Source organism: Galleria mellonella, unplaced genomic scaffold, assembly GCF_026898425.1.
Source record: "Galleria mellonella isolate WM207_F2 unplaced genomic scaffold, CSIRO_AGI_GalMel_v1 utg63, whole genome shotgun sequence".
Lineage (NCBI taxonomy): Eukaryota > Metazoa > Arthropoda > Insecta > Lepidoptera > Pyralidae > Galleria > Galleria mellonella.
In genome coordinates, this window is record NW_026442130.1 from 8968332 (window position 1) to 8995035 (window position 26704).

Sequence of the window (26704 nt, forward strand, 5' to 3'; positions counted from 1 at the left end):
TTAATAAAATTGCTTAGTACTAAGACGTAATCTTAAACAATATGTTCAAAGTTATTTTCTTCCTACGGACCGTTCTCTTTTTTTTAAAGTTGGATAGTTCGAAATTGTATCTTAAGGTATATATAATAAGGCTTTGAAACGCGTAACTGGTCAGATTGCGAGTAAAATAAAAACAGGCGCGACCCGTCGCGTATAACAACTTCATCGGCGCTAACGAGCGGCTTGGAGCAAACCAGTCGGTGGACACGCCGTGCCATTATCGCCACCAATCGGATATAAAAATAAAAAAGCGACCCACAAAAAATATATTTCGAATTTATAAGACAATTTTCTAAACCAATTTAAAGTGGGTGTTATGTAATATCCGATTGGTTGTGTTCAGTTTTATTACTTGATTGCTGAGGAAAAGAAGGCAGTTTGTGTATGATATACGTAGTCGAAAATGTCTTAGGAGATTTTAAAAATTGGTGTATGGCTAGAGATGGGCAATCCACCTGGGTGGGTTTAAAGTCTGGTGGGTAAAAACCGGGTGTTTTGGGTTTATTGGGTTTAAACCCCATAAACACCCAAATTTTTGGGTGTTTATGATTTTGTACTTCATCATCGTCATCTCAGCCGCAAGACGTCCACTATACTGGACATAGACAATATTATTATGCAGCCTACAGAATAAAAAACTTTTAATTTGATTTTGAGTTTATTAAGAAAGAGATGAAAGTAAAATGTAAAACTACAGTCAATCACTGTCAGATTCAGAGTTATTACAAGCGATGAATTGTATAGGTTCGATAGGCTCTATTTCGTCTAAACTGTTATGTTCATTTACTTGCTCAATGAAAGCTTCTAAGGTATTTTCTTCATTAAACTGAATGTCCTCGCATTCAGCTTTATGTTTAAGATTCCAGTTATAACAAATGAATGAAATTTTTTCAGTTCTTTCAGTTGTAAGTCGATTTCTTTTGTTATTATGTATGTAGCCTTGGATACTAAAGGAACGCTCAGTGGCTGCCGAAGTACAGGGAGCTGATAGAATACGAATCGCTACTTTGCTTAACTCAGTGGAACCACAAATACCTTTCCACCATATTAGGGGCTCAATGCTATCTAATGAGCTCCATACAAATCCTCTGGCCCAAAAGTTTTCTTTAGCTTTATAACACGCCAAATCTGCCATTACATTTGACAAACTTAAGTGTTGGCTTAAATTGTAGATAAACTCCATACCCTTAAGTTCTTCCTCTTGAGTAAGTTCGACTCCTAGAGTCCTGGGGTCTAGAATATATGCTGCAAAATGTATTGGCCTCATTGCCATATTGCATCTTGAAGATACTGATGTTAGAATCTGCTGTTTGCTTTCTTCGCTCAATGTCGAAATCTCATTTAATGCAAAACGTATCTTAGCTTGTACATCTCTAAATGTAATGTATGTGCGATGCAAACGATTCTGGTCGCTCTCTAAGTAAAATATGCTTTCAGTGACTGGTTCCAAAATACTTATACATTCCCCTGTCTTCGTCCAGAAATCATCACTTAGAATTAAATCTTTAATATCTCTTGAAATTACCACATCTTCTCTAACTGTTAATATTTGCAAAGCTATCTTATTTGCTTTCAAACTTTTTAACGAAGTAACATGACTTCCCCATCTTGTAGCACAAGGCAATTTTAGTGTTTGTGTAGAATCTTCACCCTGCCTTGATTTTATCAACAAGGAACTTAATCGTTGACTCCTTTTAACAGTTTTTATTATATTTATGGCTTGCATAATAAACACAGTTACTTCTTGTATCTTTACAATATCTTGGCACAACAAGTTAAGGATATGTGCACAGCAACCGAGAGGAACAACATGTGGATATTTGAGTTTTGTTAATTCGAATGCCTTTTGTATATTTCTAGCGTTATCGCCAATAAGTACAAGAAACTTATTTGCTCCATACACTTTCATTACTTTTTCAACTTCTTGGCTAAGGTATTCACTAGTGTGAGGATTACTTTCTGTATTCAAACTTTTAACGTATGCAGGTTGAGGTTTTGATATAAGAAAGTTTATTATTCCTTCATTTCTTAAATTAGACCAGCCATCGCACTGAAGGTGTAAGTAACTACAAGCATTTAGTTCCTCATTTAACTCAAAACGCATTTCTCTATATATTTTATCTAAGTATTTTGTCGCTAAAGCTTTACGTGAAGGTATTTTAAATTTTGGTTGCAATTTTTCGAAAAATTGTATCCATAAAGGATGTTGCACCATCGATAATGGCGTCCCTGTTACAAATATAGCTCTCGCTAATTCTGTTTTTATATGATCATCGGTGTCTTGAAACTCAGCATTTATTGTAGTGTTAGCAGACGACGAGGGGCTTATAAAAGAATCATTTGTCTCTATCTCTGACAGTCCAGACATTTTGGTTTTGGACGAGCTATCTTTTATAAGTTTCATAGAGTCTTTTAATGTTTCTGGAGATTTTGGACAAGTGATAAGATGTTGAAGCATTTTGGCAGCATTACTGAATTTGTAGACCTTATTACAAAGCTTGCAAGAAACAGACTTGTTTGGTAAAGTACGGTAGTGCTCCCATATGCGTAAATCTTTAGGTCTCCCCATTGAACCTAAAAAAATGAACGATGATTAGTTGGTCTGACGAAAATTCAACAATAGAGTGCCTATTTTTTTACAATGATTATTTCTTGTTATTTACAATAAATTTATTAAAAAAATAATAAAATAAATACAAAAAACCTTTGTAAAATTACATCTCCTCGGAGGATTAAACGCAGACGCTAGTTTATTATCGTATTGTTCTGTATTTTTCTCAGCAACTTCTTTAATTCGATTAGGTACTTACGCATATTATGTTAAAAATAAATATCTAGTACACATCTTAGGCTATCCACCATTATTATCCAATGACGACTCTCAGCTAACTATGCACTATCATCCAAAATAAACGTGTATGGAAAATTTTATCCCAGTCGGTTGAGGATTGAGGATAATTGCATCAACATACGAACATACCTACATACTTTTATTTACATAACGCAAGCTAAATAAAAGCTTGTAATAATACATCTAATTTTAAGTTAAAATTGTTAAGTGATCATGATATAATTGTATCATTCAAAAATCCACTTACCTTTAATTATTTCTTGTTAAGTATAAATATTATTTCAAATCTGCTCCCTTAATATGCACTTTTTTACTGCTTTTCCTACCTAACACGTTACCAGGAAGTCACGTTACCAGAGTCAGAGTAATAGTGAACACGTTTGACAGTGATTGTCGTCGCCTCATATTCAGCGTCGACGAATAGGGGAATCCCCAGTCATAATGTATTGCATGCGTGGCGGTCTTACTTCAAATCCATAAACAAAGAGATAATTACAGAACTCGATACTAGATGGCGCTGTTTTTGTTTGAAGAAAGTTTGCGGGCTAAAATACATAGAATTTCATCAATGACTTCCACAAAGAACAACATTTCTGTTTTTTCTAAGTCCGTATCTCTTCCGTATATTTCATAAGATATAAGCTTGGGCTACATTGTTATGCAACGTGATTTTGTCGCTGTCTTGCTAGCAGGGTTGACAGATATACGATTTAAATCGTACTCATACTATTATTTGTCTATTTTTTAATGTACGATCGTAAAGATTATGATCGTAATTCGCACAAAAACATACGACTTTTTGGTTACCTGGCAACATTTTTATTATGAAACGAACATGCTCACATCATCAGTCACATGCAACAATTTATTGGGGATTTCCCCTTCACATCTGGCAGTCCTGCTTGCTAGAATATAGGTAAGTCAGCCACAGTTACTGACGATCGATATTTAAAGGGTATTGTTTTTGTGCTAAATATTTCATAAAAACGTTATTTAATACTTTGTGGATTATTAATTTAGTTGATAATCACTGGAAGTAAAATGGATGCTAATTTGAGAGATCAAGATCTTCGTATAAAACAGTTAATAAAAGAAAATCTACGTAAGTACTCTTTTTATACCTAGGTAGGTAAGGTATAATAAACACAAAAGGTACTTAGATCGCGTGTGTTCTAAGCATTTATTCTAATAAATTTAATTTAAAATTGTAGAAAGAAAAAAATGTCTGCCAAGCCGTAGCCGAAGCCGATCTCCAAATATATTTGGCGATAGTGAGACCCAGTGTCCAGATGATTTACCCAGCGTCGTCGCAACAAAGAAAAAAACGAGGATAAAGTAAAAGAAAATTTACTGAAAGAAGAAACAAACTGTTCTAAATGCTTAATTTATGGAGAAGAGGATAAAAGAAATGAGTATTTCGGACTGTTAGTGGCTCAAGAATTTAAATATATACGGCCATGTGTGCGAACGAGGTGTTATGAAGAAATTTTAAAGTATCTACGGGAAGCAAAAGGCCAACATGTTGATCAACTGCAACATGAAAACACTGAAAATTAATTACTTTCATTTTATTATATATAGATTTTTAAAATTTCCTGAAATATTATTAGTTAACGTTTTATTTAATATTGTAGAATTGATCAATACAATTTATAAAAATAATTTATTGGTATTACTTACATATTTTCAAAAAAATACGTAAAAACCTATTTTTTTGGGTGATTATGGGAGTTTATGGGTGTTTATTGGGTTTTTACCAAAGCACCGGGTTTAAACCCGGTGCTTTGCCCATCTGTATGTATGGCTAGATTTTTTAATTGTGGCAGTATTATGTAGGCTATATGACGACAGTATAAATATGACTTGTTCTCTAAGAATTATGTTAGTCCTAGACACTAACTACAATTACAGTTTTACCGATTGATTTGAAACTTCAAAAAAAATACAGACCTTAATTATATTTATTTAAAAAATCTTGATAAGGTATATTACTTGATATTAATCATCATGTACAGGTTTTCTTAGATGCTGATACTATAACAAAAAAAGTATACATCAATGTATAGAATAAAACAGGTCGATTGATGGATGTGTAGTACATATCGCCATTTATCAATCACGACGGATACATCCACCTCCATGATGTATCCTGTTTTTTTAAGGTCGTTTTCCTTAAATGTAATACATAAAGTTATATGGCTTATATTAATAGACTGTGAATTTACAATTAATCAAAATAAAAGAAAAAAATACTTTAATGTAAAGAAAATATTTTTTTATTAAATACTATTATCAGTAAAAGGTTTTTCGTTATTTTCCACTTTGTACAGTTAGCTAAAACGCAATTCTGTTGTTCACGCGCGTTGATGTCTTTCCTTCGGCTGAAAACGTTTAAAAAAAATTACCAAATACATATCCAAAATAAAATAAAAAAAAAATAACGTATTTTATATAAAATTCAAAGCTTGTAATTGTTATTTATTGGTAACTAAAATTTAAATTCTCTTTCGTCGGTAATTACTTCTTTGTTTTAATTTATTATATGAATAAGAAACATTGACATAATAAACAGACCATAATTATAGAAAATATTGTAACAAAGGCACAAAAATAATAGAGCCTCTTTATTTTCAACCGACTTCGAAAAAAAGGATAAATCAAAATAACTGGTTTTGCCCCAATTAAAGTCGGGTTTTTAGTAGTACACAATTTTTAATTGTTTAAAGCTATTTTAAAATCTGGAATAGTGAAAATATTTAAAATTTTGAATATTGATAAAACTGAGATTGGTACGACAGATTTGTTATGTTGTCATAATTTCTAGTATGTTATATTCTCGGACAGATAGAAATGCTTTATTAGATATGTAGTGGCTATAATAATTATTCGTTTGTCTTGGCACAAAGCGGCTGTCAACGTCAACAGTGATGTCTGGTGGCAGTTCGATTCTTACTAACTGATTAGAAATGATGACTACATATTTTAAAAGTAGATATAATGACAGATAGACATGTTGATTGATTCGTACCATTGAGTTTTTTCGGTGCAGTTAACTTTATTGAGGAATTTATAGTGTACAAAACCATGAACATTCTAAGGACTTTTTCCTTTTTTCTAATTCGCATTTTAAAAATCCGTAACTCTGTATAAGATATATATTTTAATACAGTATAGTTTTTGTTTTTTTTTTTTTTGCGTAGAGAGATCCGTTTTCGCTATTGGAAACGGGCGACAGGTCAGCTCGAAATATGGAAGATGGATTTAAGAATGTATGTACAAACAGGATATGGTATGGTAATGTGGTATAGTTATTAAGGTAAGCAGTGAACTTATTATTAATTGATTTGGTTCTATTCACAGGTGACTTTGATGGTCACGATTTGAAAGATGGGGTAGTGTCGTTAAAGGGTGAGTTCAATACTCATATATATTACTGTATAAATACTGTATAGTTTCTACTGTATTACTGAGATTGGATTTTTCCTGAAGTTTATATTATATAACTTGAAATGGGAAACAAATTAAATGTACACTGAATAGATTATGGCAATAGTTTATAGATGATATATAGGAGGATAGAGTAGATGATGTTAAATATAAAGAATAACATTACCATACCATACTATATCAGTAGTTATATCTCCACTGCTGAACATGCCTATTTCTATTGGGAGATTTTCCTAGTAGTCTCCATGCTTGGTAGGCGGGTTGGCAACTTTTTTTATACCATTGAGGTGGCAAATGAGCATACGGCCCACCTGATGGCAACTGCAATTAGGCCACTTTCTACCATCAAACAGCTCGACATCGACAGAAACTTTACCACCATACTTTAAAGCCTAGATGGTCGCGTATACCTACAGCGGTTTTAGAGATGTTTCCTCCCATGAATGTTCAGGTTATGGAATGAGCTCCCTGTCGAGATTTTTTCAAGAGACCACGGCATGGGGTTCTTCAAAAAAGTGATAAAGAGGTTTCTTCAGGGTCGCCAACGCGCGTGTAATGCCACTGGTATTGCAGGCTGGTGACTGCTTACCATTTGATGGATCGCATGCTTGTTTGCCACCTCAGTGGTATGAAAAATACCATAGATCTTTCACATAACGTAGGTATATTTTTGTTAGCGACTATCTTTGTGTTCGCTACTTTATATGCTTTTTTCAGAAGTCTTCTGGTAGTCTTTATTGAAAACAGGTTCTAATTTGGTATAGTAGTATTTGTGTAATACCATTTTTTTATTTTTTATACTACTTATAATGGCAAATAAGCTGACGGCCCACCTGATGGAAAGTGGTAACCGTCGCCTATAGATATGAGCAGTACCATGGACATAACAGAGTATACTGTTTCGTCCATGATACCCCCCATGCGTTGCCATTTCTGAGGACTCAGATGTTATTCCTCTGTACCCTGTAAATTCACGCCATATCCCACCCTTCAAACCGAAACACAGCCATGCAAACACAACTGCTTCACGGTAGAAACTCGCTGGTAATGTAGCTTTATATAGGTGGAACTAGGTATTTTTAAAATCGATTGAGTACGTTTTGAGTTTATTTATTACAAACAAACAATTAAATCTTTCCTCTTTATTGTAGTATAGAAAAGGAAACCAGCAAACTGCAACAATTGAAGTCGATTTTACGCATTCAGATGGAACGCATTCAAATTTTAATAGCAAAAGTAATGACTTTTGTTATTAAAATTTTACTTTTAGAACAGGCTCGTGTTGCTTTTGATTATCGTATATTGGCAACACTGTTGTGCATTTATATATACCTTTGGTAATCCGTACTAAGATAATAAATTTAAAAGTGAGTTCGTTTGTTTGTTACCTTATAGTGCTTTAATGGTTTAACTAATCACTATGAAATTTAGTACATACGTACTATATGGAATGGAGAAGGACATAGGCTACTTTTTATTCTGATCTGTAAACACATCTCGGTCACGCGGATAAAGTAGCGGGCAAAAGCTAATAAATTTAAAAAAAAGGAAAAACTGTGTATGACGGGCGTTAATATTTACGAACATTTCATTTTTTGATATCTTAATATGTTGGCCGTAATAATTTAAAAAATAGGTTTTTATATTTAGAACTCCTACACAATATGACCCTTTGAGAAAACGTATTTACTTATATGAAAGTATTAATTTATACACGCCGGGAACCAGACACAAATAAATAAAGCCTTCACATAAAAATAAAAAAAGGTTACAAACCTTACTAAGCTTTCCAACAGAGTTGGAGCACAAAAGCGAAAAAGACAGAGATAGTGCTCGTTTCAAGTATGAAAGGGACGTAAAAGATTGGGCCACGTGACACCTGCCGACCGCCAAATGAAGATATCGCAGCTGGATGCGAGAGAGTCGAGTGCAGTGGTTCCAAACCTTTACGAATCGAAGCAATTAAAAAAATATATACGTTTACACCAAATAAATAAATAGCTAAATTTCTGTATAGTTTTGGCTTTGTATGTCAGTTTTTTATACAGCATACAGCAATTAGATTATGAGTGATTGTTTGGAGCCCAATGATAAGCATATGCAAGTGGATATTTCCTATGTAACTGTATAAAAATATATAGATATGTTAACGTAATTATTATGTTACAACCATAGTGTATGTCTGTAAGGTGAGGGTCAGCTCTTGGCGTTCATACTTTGTAGCCATTAATATATTATACATATAATTGATTCAGATTAAAAGTAAGGGATCGTGATAATATCTCTCTTGGTCTGTTGTTGCTCACTGACTTCTTCGTATGCCACTGTTTTCTTAACTGAAAGAAGTCTCTTTTAAAGATATGTTTACCTTGGTTCACATTGAGGTTGATTTTGAGGCGCTCTAATTATAATTACTGCTGTATTCTTGGGCGCAATAAAGTGCACAAGTATATAATTTTCATAATAAAATTATATACATGTGCATTTTTGTATGTAAAATTATATAATTTAAAAATTTAAACTGTTGACGATCTGCGCCCGCTTAACATCAGCATGTCCACAGATGTTACCATGAACACCACCGCACCAAACCGGCGAACGCTGGTACCCAGTTAACTCGAACACAATAGATATTTCTACAACAGGATATTGCTTCATTTACTACGAAGATGTTGCCATATAAAAGCAGTAAAATGTACTTTATTTTATTACCTTCGATAGAATATGGCTGTTTGATAATAGGTTCAGATATATATTATTATAAAGTGTTGAGATAATGTCAAAATGTTCATTTCACTTGGTCTTGGCTTCATTACACTACTATTAATTAGTACACTATTACGATATATTATTATATGATATTCTAAGTTTATATGAAAAAATCACATTTAGAAAATAAGTTATATTTTTGAATATGCGCACTTATGTATTTATAGTAAGTACATATCTATGTATTAAAGTTTAAAAAATATTGGTATGAAAAACTATATTTGTCTAAAAGAGATCTCAGTCTAGATACACAATCTATAAATAATAATAAATATATTTTTGTAAAAAGAAAAATGATAAAAAAGAAAATAAATACTGTTACCTCTACGTGGAATATGAAAATACCTAGTCGTTGAAAGTACCTCGAGTTTATGTTTGATGCAGAAATTCACCAAAGGGGAGTCAAATAGATATGATAAAATACACATAGTCATATTTTATTATCGTAAAATATTATATCTTAAGAAATACTATATAGTAGTCTCTACTTTACTCAAAATAGAAAAAGTCTTTTTATACTAATTTTAATAATACGTTATCATAATATCTATCACTAACACATCTGTATATTTAATTCGAAATAGGTTATAGAAAAATCATATTAGATGTCAATAATCTTCAAACAACACAATAATCTTTTTATCCTAGCTATTTGTTTATAATCTGCACTGTTATTTCGATGAATAAACATACCAAGATTGTTTACTAACTATACCAAGTATAAAAAATAGATTATAAACTAACTAACATTAGTAATGTTGTTGTGGAAGACGTAGGTATGTCTTTTTTATTGTAATTAATTATTAGCGAGGCTAAGGCAATGGCTAGTATTGTATGTATAAGGCATTAAACAATTCAAACGTGACTGTGAATTACAAAACCCTTGAGTAAATCAAGAGCATCAGAACGGTAGTTGCTACCATCTTAATACACAAATACATAGAGATTAGCGACTCACTGAGAAAAACAAAGAGAAAACTAGAAATAGGAGCTGTCATCGCATACAGGTGGATAAGATTCGTTGAGAAATGAATTAAACGTCAAGGTATTTTGATCTCTATTCCCATGGGATTCAGTGTGAATATAAAAAATTTAAACTGTTAATATAATATTGTCGAGGTATAAGTTTAGTTTACACAGCACTGAGTAAATGTTAGCGTAGTGTGGACTCAAACAGTGGCATCTTGGCGGATTATCTTATTCACGAAGCGTGATGGACTGGAAACACAAATACATCCCAAAAAAATTTACTCTCTTGTATAAATTTTTGGTAGATATTACACAAACACACATAAGCAAATTTATTCAGTTCTTTTATTAAAAAAATAAAATTAATTTACGTATTACGTTTATGCTGCTACATAAAAACTTTTTTCCGTCGTGTAGACACGGCATAGAATAGGCTACCCCTTCCTTTCTCATGGGTGTCGTAAGAGGCGACTAAGGGAGGGCGAGGAATGGGCAGCAGTGTCCCTCTTAAAACATCTCCAATGCCTAACTGCCATTGCCAATCCGTCTGCCAGGCGCGGCAACTACTGACAAAACCCCCCAGGGGGCTTATGTTCAGCAGTAAATAGTTAAAGTCAACAGTTAATATGATGATGATGATTACACTTTTTTATTTTGAGCATATATAATTATAAAAAAATCGTATTCCAAGAATAAGTTTCATCGATTGAAGATCGATTCAAGAGACTTTTAGAAACTAAAAAGTTCCGGAAAAAGTGTATGAGACGAATAATATGGATACTATATTCAAATAGATTTTATATGCCGATATAAAGATAGATTTACAACACTTATTATGGAAATATAACATTTAATTGTTCCATGTGTAGGACAAAATTGTAATAAATCACAAAAAAAAATCTGTGCTACAAAAAAAAAAAACCGACTTTAATTTTGACAAAACCAGTTATTTTTATCTAAATTAAATTACTCAACCAATTTTAATAAAAATTTTCCGAAACCAATATGTAAGTATATCTTTTCTGATAAAGAAATAATTTTCCAAATCGGTTTAGAAATGAAGGAATTATAAAGTAATAAACATGAAGAAAACTTTGATCGAATTGAAATGCTTCTTCTTTTTGAAGTCAGTTGAAAAAATCTTATTCACAAGTTTATGACGGATAGTATTACGCCGTCCTTTACGTAATATAATACTTTAAAATATACGACGTATGACGACGGACAAACACGAGTATATTTTTAAATACATAAACTATGTTACCTACATACATACTATATTTCTATATCAGAAAAAAAACATCTTTATTTTTTTAATATAATAATTCTGCATTTGTGAATACAACTCAAAATTGTAATTTACTAATATTTTCGTAACCCTGTTCGTGTTGTTACTACGAGTAGTTACAAAAAGTATGTTCTTTTGATTTGATTTTGTGATCGCGCACAGTAAAAAAGTGGTGATAGGTACTTGAAAAACAAGGTACAAATTACTCAGTCGGATATAGCTAACTCGACAACGTATTTTTTAGTCGATTAATCATCCAGTGTACCTTATCATCGGTGAGTATCGAGAGGATACACAGCACGGTGTCGAAGTTTTTTTACTTTTTAATTTATTTACATTCGTGTAGGCTATGGTAGACGGATTGGAAGTATTGTGTAACTATGAAATAGTTATATAATAAATTTTGTATACAGCTTTATAAATTTCGTTGTTAAAATAACATTGTTATAAAACAGGGTACAACACAGTTGATGTTTAAATAAATTCGTAAACTGTGTTGAACTGAACTAACTTTATTGGTGAAAATCATCATCATAATATCTGTCTTTAACCGTCCACTGCTGAACAACAGTCTCCCCCTTAAGGAGTTTTGTCAGTAGTTGCCACGCTTGGTAGGAGAATTGGCAACTGCAGTAAGGTTTTAGAGTTTGTTTTAAAAGGGACGCTGCTGCTCATCCCTCGCCCTCCTTCAGTCGCCTTTTACGACACCTACGAAAAAGAAGGGGTAGCCTATTCCAGACGATACAATGATTACTTAGTAATGCAAATTGCATGAGATAGACCAATACAAATGTACGAATGGAAATATTAAAAAATATTACTAATCCGATGGAAACTTGAGTGTTTTAGGTTACATATACTTAATATGTTAATAATGTTGGGGCTGAGCTGTAAGCTACAACGGGGTTCACGGGTGGTGGATAGTGGAATGACTGCCAGATATAGTGGTTAGCTCTAAATATACAGAATAAGGAGCCCCCAACTAACAGCGGTAGTGTCAACAGGATGTAGTGGGAATCTTGGTGGGACAAGATTACCTATCAAAAGTTACAAGAATCTTATGACAATACTATGACATGGCGAATAAATGCCGCTAGTAAATAAGCATTCCTCTGATATGGAGCAGCAGCCGTATCAGTACTGGTAGAAGGCCGAAGAAGATACTTCTGGAAGGGTTTCTAATCAGCGATCAGAGGGCGCAATATCGGTCTCTGAACTGCGGTGCAGAAAGCAAGATGGGAAACTAGTGCACTATAATCCCATAAGTAGCAACTAATGAAATGAAAAAGAAGATGCATGAATTAGTTGCACCGAGAAGAGGAAACTCTTAAATAAAAAGAAGAAGACAATAATATACGGCGTATATGTAACAGCATCACTAAACAAAAAGTTCCTAATATCTTGATTTATTTATCGTTATCTATCTAGAGAGTCGTATAAGTACATATATCCCACAATTATTACGTCCGTTGTCAAATTTCTTATAAAGAAATAACTAAGTGTATGTGTGTATTATAAAGTCACGAGTCAAGATTCGATGAATATTTATGAGGCGATACAAATATTCCCAGAAAAAAAAAAAAAGAAAAAATACTATAAATTTAACGCTACGTTATGTTATTTTATTAAACCTCTTGATACCAAAAAACCAATATCAAGTTTGTTGACAGTTCCAACTATCGAGGATTTGTTTGGAGGTACCGTTCTAAGAATTAGATTTAGTTATACAGAAACGTTTTTAAAGTAATTAATTGGGATCTGTCAGTTTTAGTTTCAAATCTGTCTACCTATATCATTGTATATGAGTAAATATAAGAAACTTAATCTGGGTGCAACCAAACATTGTCGAAGTAAATTAACCTAAGTGTGCATTAGTAGGTATGTAATAAAAATCTTTTACTTTCGAACGTGTATTTTTTATAAAATAAATGAGAATTTCAAAGGATTGAAATGGAATCTATGAAGATACAATTAGGTATCTTCGTAAATTTTTCAAATGTCCTGGATAATAAATGTAACTATATATTTTTATTTATAAAACTTAAAATGGCAAACAAGCTGATGGCCCACCTGATGGAAAGTGGTAACCGCCGTCTATATACATGACTTTATTATAATTACAATTATTATAGGTAACTAATCTGTCAATCAATCCAAGAGGGTCTACTTTTTAATGTATAGTTAAAGGGTTAGATAAATTACTACATTTAAGGTTTCCAGTTAAAATTGACTGGATTCCAAATTTTAAGAAAAAGTTAATATCTTAGAAGTTTCTTAAACGTAAATACAGTTCCATTCAATCAAATGTATACTTTCTACATAATATATTGATCAACAATCTTCTATCTACGACAACATACTAAGAGGAAATAAAAAACGTGAGAATAATATAAATTAAGAGTGGCCCCTCCTCCACCTATGCCAGTCGATAATTGAGACGTCAATTTTTTCTAACCTAACTGGTCGGAGCAGCTTTTTGAATATTTATTACGTGGGCCCTCAGTAATTTAGGTTTACTTCTCGTTATCTCATAGTTTTTATCTCAACTCTGTTCGTTTCTTCCCGTAACGATTAATGTAGATTCCATCATGTTCTATTAGAAAAAAGGGATAAGTGCGAGTGGAACTCACTCTTTGTCGGTTAAATAAATTACAAAATTTACAAGTTACAAATGAAATTTGTTGTAAAAATTAGTAATTTTTAATGATCTTAAAAAAAGGTTCAGTATTGTAAATTGACTAGATTGTCATTGTATATTTTTATATTTCTGGTACAACAAAGAGTTAAATAAACAGAGAACGTACCTAATAGATTTGTGGGTTAGTAGATATATTTCCACACTTCAGTCAGTAGGCACGCAAATACTTTAAAAGATTTACCTATTATATTATGATGATCAATATTTTGAGTTTTTATTTTTCTATTTATAATGTATATTATATGGGTGAAGACCAAGAGGAGGCCTTTATTCAGTAGCGGTTTTTTTATGTACGTCATATAAAAAAATATACGGGTGAATTGAGAACTATTTCCTTAAAAACAATGCTTATTATTTATTCCGTATCAATAAAAATTAAAAATATATTTGTCATAATCCTGTTTCACGTAATACGTAACCCAACTCAGGTAAATCATCCGAACAATGAGGTCCTTGTTTTTTTTCTCTCTCAATCTGTCATTCCCTTAGCTATTCCTTGATAAAGCTGTGAATAGGTGACATTTACTATTTGAAAAAAACCATCATTTAAGATTCAATAAAAGCGTAAGATTTTGTAACGCTGCTTTGTTGATTTTTTTGTAGCTCTTTCTTGCACGCATTTGCTCTTTTCTAGTAGCTTTGAAATTGCTTTGTGTCTTAAATCCCGTAAAATTATTGAATTATTGAAAATTATTGAATCTAGAGACTTGTGTATTGCTCAATACACAAGTCTCTAGATTAGCGAATACACGTAACATATAGTAATTGCACCTAAAACATAGAATGTCAATCCGCGATTTTATCCGCATTATCAGAATACATTGAGAAATAAAGATTTTGGAATCGGCTCGAATTTGCGAGTTCTGGGTTGTGTACTCAGAGTCCTCAGAGTGTCCTTATACTATTGTAGTTTGTAGATTACTTGATTAATGTGATACATATGTGACACTTATTGTGATACACGCATTTTATTGTTTTAAAGTGGCAAAACTAAAAATGAATACGGTTTGAGTGTGTAAGGTGTGTTCTACGGTTATGTAAGTGGAGTTATGTGGGTTAACTAGACCAATGTACATAGTAACAGTTTTATTAATATTCGTTGCATTGGTCAACCTCCGTGTGCGTATTTAGTTTATTAAATGGATGTTAATGAAATGGTAACCCCATCTAAGATATTGGTACACACCGACAGGGTACCAGTGATAAATGATAGATAAGAAAAGCAGGACAATTAGCCTTAGTGATTAAATTATTTAATCATCAGGATTTAATCAAGATGGTTTCCAGGGGAACTGCGTGGAGGTCGACTTGATAGGGCATATATACGGGTAGGGTTTAGGGTATTGTTAGTGCCACTGGCTTTTAGATCCTATTATTAATGATCCCTTTACTCCCGTGCATGTAGTGCTGTAATTTGGTTGTGTTTACCAGAGGGAGACTTTAGGTAGGGGCTGTAGGGAGAGTTTGTACAAAAGTCGTTTGCTTGGGCACCTCTGTCTCATTCGTGTTTCAACCGCGAAGCAGTTGTGTTTGCATGGCTGTGTTTCGGTTTGAAGTGTGGGATATGTATATGGCAGTGAATTTACAGGGTACAGAGGAATAACACCTAAGTCCTCGGGAATTGTAACGCATGGGGAGTATCCTGGGCGAAACAGTGTACTCTGTTATGTCTATGGTACTGCTCATGTCTATAGGGGACGGTTACCACTTTCCATCAGGTCGGCCATCAGCTTGTTTGCTATTGTACGTAACATAAAAAAAATTGAGCCTGTTTGCTGGTGAAGTCTCTTACTGTAGGTTGGAGATCATTATAATGATCTTATTTTTGTCTATTGAAAGAACTTGGCACTTATTCTTAACCCCAGCTTTTTCTTGAATGGATGAGAATGCAATGGTAACTCCTCCTGCGCTATCGGTATACGCTGGCGGAGCACCAGTGAGTAGTTATGAGGTGAGGTGAGGTGAGGGTGAAACTAGATCAGTTAGCCTATTATGACGGATCCAACAAAAATTAATCACGATGCTTTTTAGGCGGGACCGTGTGAAGGTCGACCTGATAGGGTATATTACTAGAAATGGGTGTGGTAGTCTCCATTACAAACAATCTCTCTACCCTCAAGTTTAATTATGAGATGCAGCATGTCATTTATTAGCATTTAACTCCGACAGTGTCATTTTGAGATAAGTGGCAAAAGAGAACTAATTTATAAAATAGTAATTTTAGTTCATAAATTGCTTACAGAGATATTGAAAATAATATGTAATATAGATAGTAACTATAATTTTAGGCAGTAACCTAATACCATAATGCATATTATAGGTAGTAACTATATATGTAAATAAAAATCAAATGCCTAATCATTAGATTGTAGCAATTGTTTTTTATTTACATACAGAAGTTTTTTTGGATAAAAATGGCATGGTAATCCCGCCTACGCTATCGGTATTCACTGACGGGGTACCAATGAGAGGTAATAGATGAGGATGAAGAGGCAGGTTAGTTAGCTCATTGTGACGAATTAAATAATAAATTAGTCACGATAATTTTCAGGGGGAACCGCGTGGAGGTCGACCTGATAGGGTATATTGATAGCAATGGGGACTAACTTCTCATTACTAACATTCCCTTCTCCCCTACATACAGTAGTTTCTAATAAATGTAAGCACATTATTTTAGAACGGCTGTACCTATTTGGCTAATATTTTTTTTATTGGGTTTGTAATTCTGAGTGTAGTTTATATGAAAGGTAATTTAAGATATTGTTCTAAAAAACACCAATTTCAATTGCCGCAAAAACAGTTATCTTGATTTAGAAACTATATAAGTAGTAGATTTTGATAAAACTTCTGTAGTACTAAAAAAGAAACAATTTTTACAGATAGAAAACATTTTTCCAAATCCGTTTATAAATAGAGAATCGAGAAGGTTCTACTTTTTTGAAGTTATTTGAAAATGTTTAAAAAATTATAATCATTACGAGACAAAAAAATATATATTTACTCATGATATATGAAAAAGCGCCATCTAGTTTCGTTTTTTTACACTTTTTATGAAGCAATGGAAGTTAAAACAGCAAACCTCACTCAAAAGCACGGTACTTTGCAAAGATTTTATTTAATTGAATAAGAAATAGTTTTCTTCGATATTTTGTAGATATTTCGTATTTTTTTATAATTCAGAATTTTGTAAATATGCAAAAGAATTAGTTTCATTTTTGACATTTGATAATATTAAATTGACATAACTTTAATTCTGTATGGATTAGTTCCTTTGCCTGTCCCATCGTGACTACTACTACTGATCAGGCTGCGACAGTTGTTACATCGCTGTTGGAATACCGTTTTTTTTATAAAACTATGTTACCAAAATATATTCTATCATAGCGGATCATAACCATTAGCAATAGGCGCCGTGACAGTAAGAGTTTTGGTGCCATTTCAGAAACAGCGCTTCACTTATAAATATATTTTTTTATATTAAAATAACAAACATATTTTTGGAAATTACGTACTAATAAATAAAAATATAAATGAAATTGTGTTCAGTGTGATATAAAACAAAGAATAAACGACAATTATCAATATATTTAAACGGGTGCGTAAACAATAAGCTAATTAATTATTTTATTCGTTTTATAGTAATTGAGATGATTTCTATGCTATATTACAAACTATGATTAACATGTAAAATTAAATAAATTCTTTAGTGTTATTTCTACCATGGATCCTAATATTTGTCGAACAGCAGGTCTACTTTCGAATCTAATAACGATATCTATCCAATCATTTGGCAAAGATAATTTCGTATTGCACTTATGGAATAACAATTGGGGATTAGATTAGAATTGGAATCAATTTGCAATAGTTTATATTGGTAATGTGCATTTATTAAAATAATAAGAAACCATTATGTTGCTACTGTTGGGATTTGAGGGTGCGAAATGTCTTAGTTTCAATGTCAGTCTTTTAAAATTTATTTCAAGAATAACTTCAACAAACTGAAATTCAGTTATAAGTTATGATATAAATAAGCATACATACGAAAATAAATAGTACTTAAAATTATGTATCGACAATTAAATAATTATATATTTAGTATGCGGATTCCCGTTAAAATATCACTATTAAATAAAAATAATTATAGTCGTATTGTTCTTATGTATAATTGTATAACTAATTTTATATATACTCCACATAAACTGCGTTCGGAAGACATATGATTTGCACAGCTCTGCATTATAGTACATATGTATATATTCTTTAAAAATTTGTACGTGTTTTTTTTCGAATGCTGTTTGACTTGACACAATACTTCTAACTATTATTTAATACGCCAAAGATTATTTGTAATACTTAACTGTCAAAAAGATTACATTTAAAATTGTAATAGAGTAAAATAAATCAATTAAACATAGATAATTGTTTTATTACCTATGTTTTTTGTAAAATTTTATATTATGAAATAGCCAGTTTTTTGTGGCCACTGTTGATATCCATATATTGAATAGAGGTATGTATAGATAGTAGTATAATATTATAGATATTATTTTACATTTCTTTTTTATAATTTTCATCTTGTTGTTACTTCGAAAAATGTATGTTACATTGCAATTTCCAGATTTCTATGATATAAGGTCGGTGTCAATTCTAATAACGTAGTGATTACTTGCTCTGTGCTACTGTTGTATTTTGATAGTGATACCAATGTTCCCTGTGTTGAAGTATCTATCTACCTTTATCAACAGTGTTCTGTACATTAATGACGTTATGATCGTGTTTGACAGGACAAATTTTAATTTTAGTTTTATTTATCTCGATTTGATTCAGGTCTTCTAGACAGTGGATTACAAAGTTACTGCATAAGTTCTATTTTAAATAAACTCCAAAAGAGAGATAGAGTGCATTAAACAGAAGATCCATAGTAGTAAAGTGAAACATCTGCTTTTGTTGTGACGAATGCTTTTGACATTTGGTAGGTAAGTCTTATTGCATAGCCATAGTCGTGTTATACACTTTTACTCGTTGACCCATCATTAATTTGATAATAAGTTCATCTGTACTCTAGTTTATAGTGTTCGTTTTAATGTTTTGCTATATAGATAGGCATATATTTCATACAACTTAACGTTTTTTCAACTCTTTTAAATCATTATTTTATATTAAAAATTGAATTTAATACCAAAAGGAATGCAGATCGATCATAAATCTATGTGTTTACGTATAGATGTATCATTAATAAGTAAATAGTACTTTCAAAAACTAGAGTTATGTCCTTTGGATTTGGCATTTAGTAGAGGTTACAATGTTGAAGTTATACAGTTATAATAACAAACTTTCTCTTTCAGACACACAATTGATACGATTGTATAGTCTATGTGCGAGTGTGTCACATATTGTTTGAGTTATGAGTGCAGGTGGTCCACAGATTATGAACAATTTGCCACCTGGAGTTAACCCTGAGAATAACTTATTGCCTGGAGGGCCAGTCATCAATCCAACAATGAATAGAAATAGAAATAATAATCAGAATCCGCTCCTGAATGTCCGGGAGAGGCTATTTCATGCCTTATTTTTCAAATTTGCCGTAGCTTATGCTCGTACCTTTCCACGGCCAGTGAGGAGGTTTTTTGAGTTCCTTGTTCTTTTAAAAGCACTTGTAGCTTTCTTTGTGCTTGCATATATACATATTGCATTCTCAAGAACACCAACAACATGTCTAAATCATGTAAAAGATTCTTGGCCCAGAGATGGTATATTAAGAGTAGAGATACTAAGAAATCCATCTCAAGATTACACTATAGAACAAAGTTATGCCAAAGAGCGTAGATTAAAAAAGGACAAAGTGGAACTTAATTCAATGTTAGGAATGTTAGCTACTGAAGGGTGAGTGAGAATTTTGACTACCTAGTTTAAATATTTATTATTGTAGATAATTTGTTTCTGTGCTACTGAGAATTAAGATAAAAATGATCTTATGTCTTAACCAAGGATATGGTACATCTGTGTCACAATGATTAGCAAGTATTTAAAATAATTATTTTATAATTGAAGTATTTTTCATAACCTCTCATTCATATTCTCAGGGTAATGAGAGCATTACATATGATTATTTATAGTTAATTAATTTTACAGTATTATTATATTAAGTTGTTAATTGCAATATATGATGTCATGTGAAGCTATAAGATATTTTTGAATACACATAATCCATTTTGTTACTTTTGTCTATTTTTTCCTATACAATATATAAAGTTTTGGCATATTTTATTGCTGTATTATAATTTATAATTAAGTTACATAAATTTAAATACAATCTTTTTTAAATAAACCTCTTGAATTGCAGATTTATTAATATTGAATCCTCCACAAGCGATAATGCAGATGATGATGAATATCTACGAGATGGCACAGATTATGGGAATATCACACGGATCCATGATGATAATCAGGCTGAATCTGACAGCAGTCATGTAATGGAAACAACTTACATAAAATCCGGTCCTGAATTAGTCCCAAATGATGAGGAAACTGATCTCAATGCTACAATAACATCTGGTGAAGATGTAGAACCATCTTCTTCTATATGGGAAGGGATTCTGGGTCTTGTTGATGATTTAGATAGGGATTCTAATTTGGTTGACGTAAGTATTCTTTTTTTACATTAATTATAACAATTTCAGCTAAAAAATAAATTGACTTTAAATCATGAAATAATTACCATATGAATAATTAGAATTTTTTTCCAATTAGTAAGAATATAAAAGCAATATAAAACTTGTTAACATCACAGACATGATGGAAACACAATAGTAGTATAATTTGAATATGCATTATTATTATTGGATTAACTTATTAACAATAATGTTGAGTATTTATAAATAAAATAAATGTATATGGCCAAGGCTATTTATGATTACTACAGTTATCCAGAATTATTCTTCACAGTTGTAATTTCCAATTTAGAAATTGTATTACGTAATCCATTATCATCATAGCTCATATTTTTTTTATATCCTATTGTCTAAATTATGTATCTAAAACCCCTTGCATAGTAAAAAAAATATTAACATTTAATTATGTATTGTTTGATTTGAATTTTAAATTAATTACCGGGATTTTCGATTATGTGGAATACTCCCTGGTTTTATTTGATTCAGACAATTGAGATTTTACTATATACATATATAATAAAATAGTATCTGAAGTATATTTGAATTTAATGTATAATTTTGCATAAAGTAAATTGGGAAAAACATGTTTCGGTGGAATATCATTGTTATTTTGATTGAGAAATTATAAAGAATGTAAGATTTCTTTATTGTGTTGTTCTAAAACCTATATTCCTTATGAAATTAGGTCATAATAATCTTTTAGATGATAATTTATGTTATGTATATTGACTGAACACAAAATGATACATCTTCAGTTTTATATTATTTTCAAACTATTGTTGAGATTTGTATATGGATTTCATTTGGTATTTTTTTATTTAGGAATTTCATGAAGTCGCTGTTTGTTTTTTTTAATTCTCATTATACATATCATCTTCAGTGTAAATTAAGATTTGTTGAGATGATGAAGATGTTTCATACTATTATTTGTGTGTCAGAGTTATAAGGTAATGAACAGTAACAAAAATACTATCAAATTGGGAACCTCCTTTCTTTTGAAGTTGGCTGAAAAAATTATATCCCCTGTAGTGATTTCCAACCAAAGATTTAAAAAAATATTGTCGCCTTTTTATGCATTGTAAACAAATGTGTTTATTAATTTATTTGGTATGTTTATAGAAGATAGTCTTAACTATCGGAGAATTCATTATACTGGTACCTATTCCAGGAAATTGCAGATAATCAGCCAGATTGAAATATTTTATGGTTCCAAAATTAACAAGCTATTATTCACGTCTTTTTCCGTGCTCTTCTATTCCCTACTTTGTTACTTTTGCATATTTAAAAAAAAAAAAAAAAACAGAGGGATTTATCTCTGCGTGAATGTGTTATTGTATGTCAGTTTCTTCTTTTCCATACCTGTCATAAATTTATGACGTCGTCTATAATATACATTATCATCATTAAAGTTTACGAGTAGGTTCATGCCATCTGATAATAATTTCTATGGTCTTAGCCCACCTGCGTCCATTGATTGCCCACAATCATTATTAAATATTATTGTTTTCTTCACTTTAGGAATCACTTGAGGAAGCAGCGGCTAACGATTCTTCAAAAGGTAGGTAAAATATGTTCACATATATTTGTGGCTGTCATTAATTGTGACGGTCATAAATTTATAGATTTTTATGATAAATTATTTTTTAATAATTCCATCAATTTGAATAGATTCCTCTTTATATGTATATGTTATGCATATATTTTTATAATTTTTTTTCTTTAGTCTCAAAGCTTTTTTTTTTTTAAATTTGATTAAATATTGTCTGAGAGTTCCTACTTAAAAATTATAATGTTAGTCTGTGAGTGATATATACTAAATTGTTACATCGGTTTCTTATTAAAACATTTACTGACAATTTACGAATAGTAGGTAAAAGAGACTCAGTTGTAAACAAACACAGATAAATAGTATATATATATGATTTGTTTTGCAATAAGTTATTTTTTGCTAAGTGAATAAACACAGCAGTTTTGTCCGTCCAACTAACATGGGGTAATCTTTATTTTTTATTTTTTTTTATTGAAAAATATTTGTGAAAACCGATTTAGAATTAGCGACGCAAGTACATATTAAGCATATTAAGTCGCAAAAAAAATGAATAATCTGCTAATGTGAGTCTCTTTTATTTTGAAGTGTAAAATTGTTTATTTTTTCCTATCTATTACTCTACCTCGCAATTCTCAGTACCCTGCCCCCATGACTTTTTTTTGCATGTGTAAGAAACTGTCGATGATAAATTTTATATACCTATAATGTCCTATGTTCTTAAGTTTTTAATAATGTATTTTCAGATGATGATTATATCCTTGAATACTCACTGGAATACGGGTTTTTACGATTATCACCTAATGCTCGTCTCCGCCTTAAGATTCCGGTTAAGATTGTTACGTTGGATCCTCAACAGGATGAGTGCTTCGGTGATCCATTTTCTCGTTTTGTATTAGACGAATTTTTGGGCTACGATGACCTTCTAATGGCATCTATCAAAAGTCTTGCGGAACAAGAAGATAATAAAGGTTATTTGAGGTGAGGAAAAGTCGTTATTGTTATTAATGATTTCATTATAAATAATATATAGGTTAGTCAAAACTCCTAACTGGGTGATATCTACTTTTGATTGCAAACAAGTCGACGTAACAAAGTTTTATAACTTTGTTACGTTAAGTTCAATTATGATTAAATATTTTGATAGTTTAATACCGTTATATTGATTTCATACTGTTATCATTCGTCTAATAACAAATGTTTTTATCGCTGTTAAAACGTTGGTACAGAATTGAGTAATCCTCTTCAGCCACTTTTGATACTTTTATAGTCATGGGACCCCAAAAATAAAAAAAACATAAAATAAACAAAATTAAGTAAAGAGAATTTATTTTAATTAAGTAAATAATTGTAAATTCTCACAGGAACGTCATCACCGGGGAGCATTATCGCTTTGTATCGATGTTGACTGCGCGCAGTTCCTACATAGCAGCGTTCTTTATAATGCTTGTTTTTGTAAGTATATCTTCTTTTTTTACGATATGTGTAATTCTAATTAGCGCAAATAATTTGATAGCAGGTACTATGCCCACTTTTGATTACATTACAGAGTTTTATGTTTATACTGTAAATGAAAATGAGCGGTTACGAGCATAGAGCAAGTAATCATGGTTGCCTTTTTGTATTCTCATCGAAATCATTTTAACCTTTATTCACTACTTAGCAAAGAACTACCGTATAGATTGCTGCTATAAGAAATAATTCTGAGTAACCTGCACCCACTGATTCTGAAAGCTTCCTCCCATTTTTTAATACATAGGATTACAGTTACTGTCCTTAATCTATGCGTCGATTAGTTAATTCACTGCCAATATTAGGTAGCTATATTTAATGTCATTTTTAAAAATTGAAAAGATTCATTCCTTTTTTAATATACGGTTTTAAACATATCACATGTGTTGTTGTTATAGTTAGTTTTATAAAAGTATGAAAGTGGAATTTTCACAATGTAAGATTGGACTATATTGGAGCCAGGTTAATAGTTATTATCGCATTGAAAGAAAGTAAGAAAAATGTTTTTTTTTTCAAGGTAAATAAGTTATAGAAAAGTAATGTCTATCTTTATAATGACTTCATTATTTATACCTTTATTAAGGAATGAACAAGAGTAAAGGTTAATTGATGTATAAGATATCATTTGTGTTATAATTATGATATTTGTATATATTCCGTGATAGTAGGTCCAAAAATAAGTAGTAATAATTATTCTTCAGTGGTTGTATTCTTAACTTAGTCCCCAAGATACAGGTCTGATTTAGTTTGGGGACCTGATAGTAATGCAGACTTTTCAATATAAATTGTAAAAGTAACGCATTTTCATAATTATCAAATACTGTTTGGCATATTTGGAAATGTTCAATCTCATTCAAAACTTTTATCATTGTGCTCAACTGAAGCTTGCTCAGCGGTTGATCAACTGTCAGACTACGTAGTCTGATTATTGACGGATAGTGTTGCAGGTCTCAGTTTTCTTTAGTGTAAGTTGAATTGTGTCTATTAACAAGACTTGATGTAAAATTGGAGGAATGATTTGATTCTAAGAATAAAAATTGAGGTCATTTTGCTCACGTGAATGAAAATGAAGAGTATGCATGTTTTAATCTCGATGTAGATCGTCGGTGTGTCAAATTTCATTAAATCCGGTCATCTGTTTACCCATGATCGAGTAAATATGAAAATTAAGTGTTTGAAAATTTTCACATTTTTAATATTAGTTTGATAGGAAAGCTAAGGAATTTACAAGGCTGATCTATCCAAAGCAACTCTTGTTTTGTCCTAATATCAACTTATGGAATTGTTTATCAGGTTCTGTCTCTAGCTAAATATGACATTGAGACTTTGAAAATAATTCTTATTTCGTTTAAAAATCAACAAACTGAAATTAATAAAATGTATACTAATGTTGTAACATGGTGGACGAAATGTAATATTATTTTCTATCGCAACAGTAATAATATATATCCTCTGGCTACCTTAATAGAAATTCTATTCATGAGCATATTTTTTTTTGACCTCATTACGATAAGATAAATTGTATACTTCTTGATTTCACTTGATAATAGCCATATTTGAGGGAGAACTTCAAATATCAAGAGTTTTGGGAACCAGAACACAAGCATGAGACGGATTATAAAATAGGATAAAATTAGATAGAGGGCGCTGGTACTCTGTTCTAAATGCGTGAAAATAGACAATGCCCGGATAGATAATATTGAATACGTTCTCGTGAGTTAATAAAAAAGTATTTACATACATATAAAATATATATTAAAAAGTAAACAGTCGAACATCATCCTTTTTAAAGTCGATTAAAAAAATCAACAGCGACGTATTAGCGGACATTGACTAGTATTGTATAAATGCCAGTATAATGACAAAATAATGACATAGCATGAATATACAGATAGATAAGTATAAATAATAAGATAAGACAGAAAAGTAATGAATAACAATGATCAATGTTACGTTATCATAATTATGAATTTTGGATAATTTATTGATAAAAATTGTGTATAAAAACAATATAATATAATAGTTTGAAATCTAACGATATTACATAAATGCTATCGTTATGAATATGAACATCTTTTTATATATTGATTGTAGGTAACTATATTAATATTATAAATCTGATGTTTTTTATTTTTGGACGTTTGACTCTCTGCTATCACGCTTAAATGGCTAAACGGCATTTTGAATTTGCATGTAATTTGATACACAGGTAAATATTGTCCCAGATAAACACAAGATTCTTTATTTTTGTACTGAATTTACGAAGGTAAAATCGTGGGATAAAACTAGTATTGTAATAATGCTCTGTACGAAACGTGTGATCTTGTAATCGATTTTATTTTAAACATTCAAAAGTTGACTACTGGTTGACACTACTGGGAATGGTCTCTATATAAAAGGATAAGAGATCATTCTTGCCATGCTGGTTAGCTGATTTGGTTTAGGATTTTATTTCATATTTTCCCTCTCTTCCACTGGTGTGTTGTGCTTTGGTCCCATGGCTTGTATTAATGACATCCGTAGGACGAAAAGGAGTATCTAGTGATATCTTGGGTAAGTTTTAGTCCTCCGACTATGATTTCCATCCCCTTTTATTGTGGTATCCCTGAAAAAAGTGTTTACCGTGCCTGGTGGATTCTTTGTCCGGTGATGACAAAAAAGCCGCTCAAGTGCGAGTCGGACTCGCGCAGTGAGGGTTCTGTACAAAATTATGTTTAATTTTTTTGTCATATCATTACAAATTTACGGTTTTCGGATTTTTTCTTTTACTTGTGCTACATGACATTACTTCTTGTCAAATTTCATGATTCTCAGTCGACGAGAACTACCCTATAGATTTGAACTCCCATTACGAATGTCAAAATATGCGATATAAATGGAACATAAACGGCTTTATCTTTTGATTCGATTTATA

The 26704-nt window shown here is 31.5% G+C and overlaps 2 protein-coding genes across 3 annotated transcripts in view; one reads left to right on the forward strand and one right to left on the reverse strand.

Moving 5' to 3' along the window:
* Positions 1 to 478: 478 nt before the first annotated feature.
* LOC128201826 (uncharacterized) lies at positions 479 to 4619 on the reverse strand. Its single transcript, XM_052899967.1, has 2 exons — positions 3138 to 4619; positions 479 to 2613 (listed from the first exon to the last, which is right to left on the reverse strand). Exon 2 carries the CDS (start codon positions 2606 to 2608, stop codon positions 737 to 739), a length of 1872 nt encoding a protein of 623 aa, XP_052755927.1. The 5' UTR covers positions 2609 to 2613; positions 3138 to 4619; the 3' UTR covers positions 479 to 736.
* A 14181-nt stretch (positions 4620 to 18800) lies between these two features.
* Positions 18801 to 26704, forward strand: part of LOC113521586 (membralin) — a 114334-nt gene continuing 106430 nt past the window's right edge. The window contains exons 1-6 of one of the 2 annotated variants that reach the window (XM_026907160.3): positions 18801 to 19037; positions 19407 to 19944; positions 20405 to 20702; positions 22251 to 22290; positions 23025 to 23259; positions 23643 to 23733. In XM_026907160.3, the coding sequence (XP_026762961.1) occupies positions 19466 to 19944; positions 20405 to 20702; positions 22251 to 22290; positions 23025 to 23259; positions 23643 to 23733 (1143 nt within the window). In that variant the 5' untranslated portion in view covers positions 18801 to 19037; positions 19407 to 19465. The remainder of the gene's footprint in view (positions 19038 to 19406; positions 19945 to 20404; positions 20703 to 22250; positions 22291 to 23024; positions 23260 to 23642; positions 23734 to 26704) is intronic. The other variant, XM_026907161.3, reaches the window with a different exon arrangement.

What these genes read in the sequence shown, in the direction of transcription:
- LOC128201826 (XM_052899967.1), bottom strand. Translation starts at nt 2,608, where the DNA reads ATGGGGAGACCTAAAGATTTACGCATATGGGAGCACTACCGTACTTTA.